This window comes from Ornithorhynchus anatinus, chromosome X5 (assembly GCF_004115215.2).
Source record: "Ornithorhynchus anatinus isolate Pmale09 chromosome X5, mOrnAna1.pri.v4, whole genome shotgun sequence".
Taxonomy (NCBI): Eukaryota; Metazoa; Chordata; class Mammalia; order Monotremata; family Ornithorhynchidae; genus Ornithorhynchus; species Ornithorhynchus anatinus.
Genome location: NC_041753.1, coordinates 7,770,056 through 7,779,244, shown reverse-complemented (window position 1 = coordinate 7,779,244; position 9,189 = coordinate 7,770,056). Strand labels below are relative to the sequence as shown.

Below are 9,189 nucleotides of genomic sequence, written 5' to 3'. Positions count from 1 at the left end.
TAAACCATCTTGATCCCTTTGTCACCTACCTTCTGTCTTTCTCCACGCGTACGTTGATCCTCGGAGACTTCAATATCCACAGAGAAGTTCTTGATGACCCTTCCTCTGCCCGCTTTCTATCACTCCTCAGCTCCACTGACCTCCTGCTCCAACCCACCTCGCCCACTCACCAACTTGGACCCACACTCAATCTCGCCATTTCTAGCCACTGCCCAATCTCACCCTCACCAACACTGAGATCCCCCTCTCTGACCACAACCTCCTCACCTGCCTTCTCTCCCACACACCCCGCAAATCTGTACTATTTCCCCAGAGAGACCTCCGATCCTTTGACCCCATTCAATTTTCTCAACTCATCGTGCCCCATTTAGCCTCTATACCCAAACTGCCTTCCCTCGATCACCAAATTGACGCTCTCAACACCACCCTCTCTACCGAACTCAACTCACTCGCTCCCCTACCCCTTCGTCGATCTCGAATCGTCAACCCGCAGCCCTGGATCACCTCCACGGTCCACCTCCTTCGCTCCTGCGAGCCGCAGAAAGCCGCCTGTGGAAATCTAGATATCAGGCCGACTTCGTCCACTTGGAGTGCTTTAACTGTGCCCACTCCTCTGCAGGGCAAAATGATTTCTCTATCCTCATTGACACCCATGCCCATTGCCCTCACCAGTTCCAGATGTTTCCCTCCTCAAACCCCCATCCCCCCGCCTCCCCCATCTCTTGCCCCATTGACCTGGCCACCTACTTTGAGAAAACTGAAACTACCTGGCGTGATCTCCCTAAAATCTCCCCTGTCCCTCCCCAGTCCCGCCCTCCTCCTGCCCCTCCTTCAACTCTCCCGTCTTTCCCAGAAGTATCTCAAGAGGAGATCTCCTGCCTTCTCTCAAAATCCACTCCCTCCACCAGCGCATCGGACCCCATCCCCTCGCACCTTATCAAAACCCCTGCCCCCTCCCTTCTTCCCTCCCTCACCACCATCTTCAATTCTTCACTCTCCAGTGGCTTCTTCCCCACCACTTTCAAACAAGCCCATTTCTCCCCTATCCTAAAAAAAATACCCTCCCTTGACCCCACGGCTCCCTCCGGTTATTGCCCCATCTCCCTCCAACTGTTCCTCTCCAAACTCCGGGAACGAGCCGTCTACACCCGCCGCCTCCACTTCCTCTCCTCCGATTCTCTCCTTGACCCCTTCCAATCTGGCTTCCTTCCCCTTCACTCCACAGAAACCGCCCTCTCAAAAGCCGCCGATGATCTCCTTGTTGCCAATCCAACAGCCTCTACTTCATCCTAATCCTCCTTGACCTCTCAGCTGCCTTGGATGTTGTCGACGTCCCCTTCTCCTGGAAACATTATCCAACCTTGGCTTCGCTGACACTGTTCTTTTCCTGCTTCTCCTCCTCTCTCTCTGGCCGCTCATTCTCAGTCTCTCTTGCAGGCTCCTCCTCGACCTCCAGTGTGCCTTCAAAAAGCCTTTGAAGGTGGGGAGAATAATTGTCTGTCAGATATGAGGAGAGAGGGCCTTCCAGGCTAGAGGCAGGATATGGGTGAAAGGTTGGCGGTGAGATAGAGGAGATCCAGGTACAGTGAGAAGATAGGCACGAGAGGAGTGAAGTGCGCGGGCCGGGTTGTAGAAGGAGAGCAGCAAGATGAGGTAGGAGGGGGCGAGGGGATTGAGGGCTTTAAAGCCGACGGTGAAGGGTTTCTGTTTGACCCGCGGAGGTGGACGGGCAACCACTGGAGGTTCTGTTCTCCCTCCTACTCAGACTAGACTGAAGATCTTGTATTCATTCTTTAAATCGTATTTATTGAACACTGACTGCGTGCAGAGCACTGTACTAAGCTCTTGGGAGAGAGACAATGGTTGCCCATCCACCTCCACATTGAACAGAATCGCCTCACCGTCGGCTTTAAAGCTGTCCACCGCCTTGCCCTCTCCTACCTCACCTCATTTCTCTCCTTCTGCAACCTAGCTCCCACACTTCGCTCCTCCACTGGGCTAACCTTCTCACTGGGCCTCCTAATCGCCCTCCCTCCTCAAATCCTACAGACAGCGACTCTCCCCCTACTTCAAAGTCTTATTGAAGGCCCGTCTCCTCCGAGAGGCCTTCCCGGACTAAGCCCCATTTTCGCTCATCTCCCACTTCCTTCTGAGTCGCCCTGTCTTGCTCCCTTTGCTCTTCCCCCCTCCCAGCTCCCCACCTCTTATGTCCAGATCTGTCATTTTATTTATTTGCACTGATGTCTGTCTTCCCCACTCTTAGCTGTAAGCCATCGTGGACAGGGAGTGTGACCGTTTATTGCTGTATTGTATCTACCCCGGTGTTTGGTACAGTGCTCGGCGCATAGTAAGCACTTAACAAATACCACAGTTATTATCGTCTTCATCCCTTAAGCACTTTGTTTCTCACCCCAGCCCCACAGCACCCGTGTAAATAGCCTTCTATTTCTCTCATCCGTAGTCTATTTTAATGTCCGTTTCTCACCGTTGGCCGTCCGCTTCTTGTGGCCAGAGAGTCTACCAGTTCCGCTGCTCCGTACTTTCCCTAAGCTTTTAGGACAGTGCTCTGCCCACGGTAAGCATTCAGTAAATACAACTGATTCATGAGAAAGGAGGGAGAACAGGTTATTTTTACAGAGCAGGAAAAAGTCCCAGGGAAGGTAAGCAAGAAGGCAGGCGAGGGGCAGAGCCGGGATTAGAACCCAGGTCCTCTGACACCCAGGCCCTGGGCTCTTTCCACTGGGCCACGCCATTTCTCCATTGTAACCCAGAGGGGAGAGGAGAGGGGGTGGGAGATGGCGGCCATGTTAAAACAGGACTGCCGGGGAAGGGAGTGGGCTGGGAAGGTCAAAGGCTCACTGGCTTCTTCTTTTTTTTTTATGACATTCGTTAAGCGCTAACTCCATGTCAGGCACTGTACCGAATGCTGGCGTAGATACAAGTTAATCCTGTTGGACGCAGTCCCTGTCCCACATGAGACTCACAGTCTTAATCTCCATTATCCAGATGAGGGAACCGAGGCCCAGAGAGCCGAAATGACTTGCCCAAGGTCACGCAGCCGGCAAGTGGCGGAGCCGGGGGGAGAACTAAGGTCCTTCTGACTCCCAGATCCGGGCTGTGTCCACTGGCAACGGGAAAGAGGCAGGTCCGGGACTCAGTCGCTTGCGCGCTTGGATCTGGATCCCTTAAACGCTCGCTATTCACCTCACCTCAGCCCCACAGCCCTTCTGTCCACATCTGAATTTATACTCTGCCATTTCCCCTTTCTGTGATTGACTTGTCTCCCCCTCTAGACTGGAAGCTCCTGGCGGGGAGGGAATGTGTCCTTTGGATCGTCCTCTCCCAAGCACTGCACATCTTCTCATCTCCACATCTACCTCTCCTATCGCACTGCCCCTCCCAACCGCCTAGTCCAGTGCTCGGCCCACAGCGGGAACACATCGAGTACCACCAGTAGGTCGACTGATGATCCGTCGATCGATTCCCACCTCTTGCGCCTCTCCGCCCTCTGCAGGGAGATAGAGACCGCACTGGACCTGCCCTGACACCCCCCGCCAATCCCGCCTGGGAAGTGCCGGTGGCGGGATGGCCGGGTGCGGCCCCCAGGGCCGCTTCTTGGCTGACACAGACAGGAGGTTTTGGACCTGTCGGCCCTGGGCCCTCGAGCTGGGGGTGGGGGGTTGCTGGCGGGGATAGGGTGGGTGGAAGGAAGGGAGGGACGGAGGGAGAGAGGGGCTGGGGGAGACTGAACCTTTTGGTTTGCCTTGGACCGGGGCCCCCGGTCGGGGCGGAGCCGCAGAACAACGTCACCTGTGTCCTCAGCTCCCAGTTCCCGTCCTTCCGCTCGCCTCTGCTCCGTCTGCTCCCGGAACCTTATCGACCGCTGGCTCGGCCTTCCCGCTTATCATCTTGATGGATGGATCTAGCTAGGCCGCTCCCTACCTCAGCCAACCCCCCGGTCCCCGAGGTAGGGGCCCGGCCAAGGCCAGAGGGAGGGCTGAGAGCCGGGGCGGGGATGAGGGAGGTCGGGTGGGGCGGGGGCTCGGGGGTTTCGGGGGGAGGGGGAGACGGCGTCTATGGGTCCCTGAGGGGAGCGGGGGATGGGGTTGGGGGAGGGGGGAGGGGGAAGCCGAGGGCTCCGGGCCCCTGGAGAGTTTCCGGCCTTGGGGATGAGGATGCAGCCAGGGAGGGATGTCGGGGGGGCGGACTGGATAGCCGGGTCCCAGAGGAGAGGGTCCCGGGGAGGGGAAACTGGCTTCACAGGAGTCGGGAGGCACCGGGGCCCAGGAGGGGGTGGGGGCAGTAAGAGCTCTGAGGGGAGCGAGGGGGGTTGGGGGTAGGGTTGGGCGGGGGCCCCTGCAACCTGGACAGAGAAGGGAGCGTGTTGTCGGGAAGCTGCCAAAGCCCCAAGGCCGGGGTGATTGATGCCCGAGGCGAGGGCGGGGTGAGGGCGATATATCCGGGCTCCGGGCGGCCCCGGCCCCCGTCCCCACCGCGGCCCGCCATGCTGCCGTTAGCGCTGCTTCTGCTGGGGGCCCTGGCCGCCCTCTGGGTGTGGGGGGTCCCGCTCCTCCGCCAGTCGAAGCTCCACCTGCCCCCACGTGTCCCCGGTTTCCTGCACCAGTTCCGGCCCAACCTGCCCAACCACCTGCTCCGCCTCGCCCAGGCACACGGGCCCCTCTACCGCATCCACTTCGGGAACCAGGGTGAGCCGGCCTCTCCTCCTCCTCTTTCTCCTCCTCCTCCTCCCGCCGCCGCCGGGGACCCTCTCCCCGGGCCCCAGAGCCCTCCCGGCCCCCGCCCGGCTCCCCCCAACCTCCCTGTCTTCTTGCCCTCTCTCTCTTTCCCCAGATGTCGTGATTCTGAACTCCAAGGAACTGATCCAGGAAGCCATGATCAAGAACTGGTTGAACTTCGCGGGGCGACCGCTGACCTTTTCCTGTGAGAGATGGGGGTGGGCTGCAGGGGGAACCTGGGGCGTGATGGGAGCCGGGATCTCGGGGAGGGGGAAGATGGGGCCCCGAGAGAAGGCGGGGGCGGGGCAGGCCGTGAGGGGATCCGGCCCCGATGGGAGCGGGATCTCGGGGAGGGGGAAGATGGGGCCCCGAGGGAAGAGTGGGGCCGGGCCCCGGGGACACCTAGCGTACGATGGGGGCGGGATCTCGCGGGTGGCGGGGGGAGGCGGGTCCCCGAGGGCAGCCGGGGGCCGGGGTGGGCTGGGCGCCAGGAAGGGAGCGGGGGACGGGGCTGTGGACGGGGTTCCTGATGGGGAGGGGCTCTCCCCTGCCACACGCAGCCAAGCTGGTGTCCCTGGGCGGGAAGGACCTGTCTCTGGGGAACTACTCTCCAGCCTGGAAGGACCTGAAGAAGCTCACTCGCTCCGCTCTCCTGTTCGGGATGCGCAACAAGATGGAGCCCTTGGTGTGGCAGCTGACCCACCAGCTGTGTGAGGTGAGGGGAGGGTCCCCCGCCCGGCCCCCCGCTGGACCCAGCCCGCTCGTCCCGCACCGTGGGGACTCCCTCCCTCCCTCCGCCACCGCGGCGTCGGGCCCCCCGGCCCCGGGCCGGTTTCCCGGCTCAGCGGCCCCCAGCCCCGGCCCGCCCCCAACCCCCTGTCTCGGCAGGACTTCCGTGCCCAGCCCGGCAGCGCCGTGGACTTGTTCCAGGAGTTCTCCAGGCTCACCAACCGCATCGTCTGCACCCTCACCTTTGGGGAAATGGTCAGTGCCCGGCCCCGGCCCCTCCGGCGCAGCCCCCCTAGTCCGGGCCTCCGGCCTGACCCCTCCAGACCTAGCCCCCGGCCTCCCACCCTGACACCCCGAGGCTCCCTTCCATCTACCCTCAACCCCTCCCCGCCCACCACACTCCCTGGCTCCCCCAGACGGGTCCCCAGGGGGCGGGGGGCGGCTGGGTGTCCTCTCAGGGAGGGGAGAGCGCAGGAGGAGGGGGGGAGCTGACGGCCGGGGGTCCTCCAGGAGGAGTCCACCTTGCAGGACCTGTACGACTGCATCACGGAACTGGTGCCTCTGTGGGCCTCCCCGTCCATCAGCATCCTGGACGTCTTCCCTTTCCTCCGGGTGAGGGGGCCTCCCCGGTGGGGGGTGGGGGGGTGGGCCCGCCGGGGAGCTCGGCCTTCGACATGGGGGCTCCACGTGAGACGGAGACTGTGCCTGACACGATTTGCTTGTATCCACCATTACTAGTAAGCGCTCGGTACTCTAGCCGGCCGGCCGGCTGGCTAGCTGGCTGGCGAACTGTAAAAGCCCCGAGGGGTAAGGGCCGGCCGCGAGCTGCCGATGCCAGGCCGATCGTGATAACGCTAATAATGACGGGCGGGGGTGCGTGCTAGTGCTATCGGCTATTTTCTAATAAGACTATCTGTTGGAAGGCGGGGGTGGACCCGAGGCAGGCTGGGGGAGGGTCGGACGCTCGGGTCCCCGCGGGGGGCAGAGCGGGGGAGGGGAAGGGAGGGGAGGGCGGAGGGGCGTCCCCCTCCCCCGCCGCACCGACGGCCTCCCCCGTCTTCGCCCCAGTTCGTCCCCTACCCGGCCCTGAGACGCGTGAAAACGTTGCTGAAGATCCGGGACGGGATCATCAGAGAGCAGATGCGGAGGCACAGGGTGCGGGGAGGGGCCGGGGTGGGAGGGAGGGAAGGCGCGGGCGGGGTCGGCCCCGCCCCGGCTCCCCGCCCTGGTCCCGCCAGGAGCCCCGAGAGCGGGGGCCGGGGGGGCGTCCCGGGGGGCGGGGCGGAGGAGAGGTCCCGGGCCGCCCCGCCTCCTCCCCAGCCCCTCCCTCCTCTTGCTCCTCCCCCCCTCTCCCGTCCCTCCGGCCGCCCCCGGTGCCGTGGGCCCGGCCGCAGGAGACGCAGGCGGCCGGCGTGGTGCGGGACCTGATGGACTACATGCTGCGGGAGCTGCGGGAGAAGAGCGGCGTGTGGGACGTCACCGAAGAGAACTTGCACATGGTGCTCCTCGACTTGGTCATCGGGGGCACGGAGACCACGGCGGCCACGCTGACCTGGGTGGTGCTCTACCTGCTCCACCACCCCGAGGTGGGCCGGGCCGGGCCGGGCCGGGGCGGGGCCGGGGGCCGGGGGGCCGGGGGGCCGGGGCGGCGAAGGAGGAGAGCCGGGGAGGAGGAGGCCCGGGGGCCACTGAGGCGGGGCCGCTCCGTGGGGGCGCGCTTAGATCCACAGGCGGCTGCAGGAGGAGCTGGACCAGGAGCTGGGCCCGGGTCGGGTCTCGGGCTCGGACCCGCCGGCCTCCCCGCTGCCCTACAAGGACCGGGAGCGGCTGCCCCTGCTCAACGCCACCATCTCCGAGGTGCTGCGCCTCCGCCCCGTCGTGGCCCTGGGCCTCCCGCACCGCACCCTCAAGGACAGCAGGTACCGCCCCGCCCCCCGGGGACGCCCCCCACCCCCTCCCCCCACCACCCCGCCGCCCCGCTCCGGGGCCGCGGCCCGGGGGCCGCCCCCCCTCTCTGAGCCTCCGTGTCCGTCTGTCCGTGCCCCGGGCCTCCCGCTCGCCCTTCGCCTCCCAGCCTCGGCGGCTTCGACATCCCCGGCGACACGATCGTGATCCCCAACCTGTACGGAGCCCACCACGACGCCGCCGTCTGGGACCAGCCCTTCGCCTTCCGCCCGGGTACCCGGGGAGCGGGGGCGCGGGCGGGGCCGGGGGGCCGGGCGGCGGGGCCGGAGCAGAGAGCCGCCCCACGCAGAATGAGGGTGGGAGGGGGTGGAGGGAGGGGTGACCTCGGGACCCCCAAGGACCAGGAGAGGGGCGGGACGGGAGGAGAGACGGGGGGAGCGGGGGGGTCTCTCTCAGCCCCAGGAATAAGGACGTGGAGGAGAGGGGTGGGCAGGGCGGGGGGGCGGGCGCGGGAAGGGGCTGGAGGAGGATGGGCGGAGGGAGGAGGGATGGGGAGAAGGATAGAGAAGTCGGAGAGGGACTGGAGGAGAGGGCTGGGGGACGAGGGGGAGGGGGAGAAGGGGGAAAGGACTAGAGGAGAGGGACTTGGGGGAAGAGAGGGAGAGGGAGAGGGAGAGAGAGGGGAGGGACTGCAGGAGAAGAATGGGGATTGGCTGGGGAGAAGGGAGAGGGCAGCTCCGAGGCCCGGGAATAAGGAGGTTAGGGGAAAGGGGTGGAGGAGAGAGCCGGGGAGGCCGGGGAGGGCGGCTCGGAGCCCCAGACCGCAGAAGGGCGAGCTGGGGAGATGTGGGGGCCGGACCTCCTCCCCGACCGTCTGCCCTCCTCTCTCCCCGGCCCCGACGCCTAGATCGCTTCCTCAACCCCAAGTCCCAGCAGCCCCTGACGTTTGGCTGCGGGGCCCGGGTCTGCCTGGGCGAGATCCCGGCCCGCCTGGAGATCTTCCTGATTCTGACCCAGCTGCTCCACCGATTCACGTTCAGTCCGGTCCCGCCCAGCGCCGCCGCCGCCGCCGCCGCCCTGCCCTCCCTCGTCCCCGACTTCGGGATCCTCGTCAAGGCCCAGCCCTTCCGCGTGCACCTGCTGCCCAGGGAAGGGGGCCGCCGGGCTGCCGCCTAGGGGGGTCCCGGACGCCCCCCGCGGGGGCGGGGACCGACGCAGCCCGCGGGGACCCCCGCCCCCACCCCGAGTGTGCCCGCGCCCGATTCCCGGAGACCAACCGGGCCCGGAGCCGCGGGGCTGTCTGTCCCTTTATTGCTTCTGTACAAACCTCTCCCCCTCCTCCCGTCCCCCTGCCCCCCGCCCCCCCATCCCTGTAAACAAGGTGCTCTGAAAAACGGCCCTTCTCCTGGCCTGGGGAGGTGGGGGCCGGGGCCTCTCTTCCTCCTCCTCCTCCTCCTCCTCCTCCTCCTCCTCCTCCTCCTCCGCTCCTCTCCCGCCGGGGAGAGGGCCGACCACGGCGCCTGGGGAGGGGAGGTGCGGAGCGCGGGGGCGGCCCTTGCCCGTCCCGGGAGCTCTGAGGGCCGGGCCGCCCTCTGTGCTGCGCCCCCGGGTCGGGAGGCCGAGGGCTCAGGCCCCCCGCGAAGGCGGGAGGTAGCCCCGGGGCCTCATCTTCATCTCGGTGAAAGGCACGGAGAACTCGAACCCCTTCCAGGAGTGCCAGCTGACGCCCTGGGCGCAGAGGAGGAAGAGGAGGAGGAGAGGGGGGGAAGGAGTCAGTGGGAAGAGGAACAGCACGTTCACCTCTCAGAGCGCCTGGGGG

General features: G+C 65.2%; 2 protein-coding genes across 7 annotated transcripts in view; one reads left to right on the top strand and one right to left on the bottom strand.

Annotated features, from left to right (window-relative positions):
- The first annotated feature begins 3,040 nt into the window (after nt 1-3,040).
- Nucleotides 3,041-8,907, top strand: LOC100086194 (steroid 21-hydroxylase). Of its 6 annotated transcripts, none has more exons than XM_029055345.2 (13): nt 3,041-3,145; nt 3,515-3,593; nt 3,823-3,967; nt 4,625-4,706; nt 4,852-4,941; nt 5,297-5,451; nt 5,625-5,720; nt 5,976-6,077; nt 6,534-6,620; nt 6,860-7,051; nt 7,188-7,384; nt 7,540-7,643; nt 8,278-8,907. In XM_029055345.2, exons 3-13 carry the CDS (start codon nt 3,917-3,919, stop codon nt 8,544-8,546), a joined length of 1,425 nt encoding a protein of 474 aa, XP_028911178.1. In that variant the 5' UTR covers nt 3,041-3,145; nt 3,515-3,593; nt 3,823-3,916; the 3' UTR covers nt 8,547-8,907. The 6 variants fall into 6 exon arrangements, with proteins under 6 accessions (XP_028911178.1, XP_028911177.1, XP_028911176.1 ...); XM_029055344.2 differs by lacking the exon at nt 3,515-3,593 and adding an exon at nt 3,294-3,453; XM_029055343.2 differs by having other exon boundaries at nt 3,294-3,593.
- Nucleotides 8,903-9,189, bottom strand: part of TNXB (tenascin XB) — a 49,220-nt gene continuing 48,933 nt past the window's right edge. The window contains 1 exon segment of the mRNA XM_039910820.1: nt 8,903-9,098. Coding sequence (XP_039766754.1) covers nt 8,997-9,098 — 102 coding nt within the window. The 3' untranslated portion in view covers nt 8,903-8,996.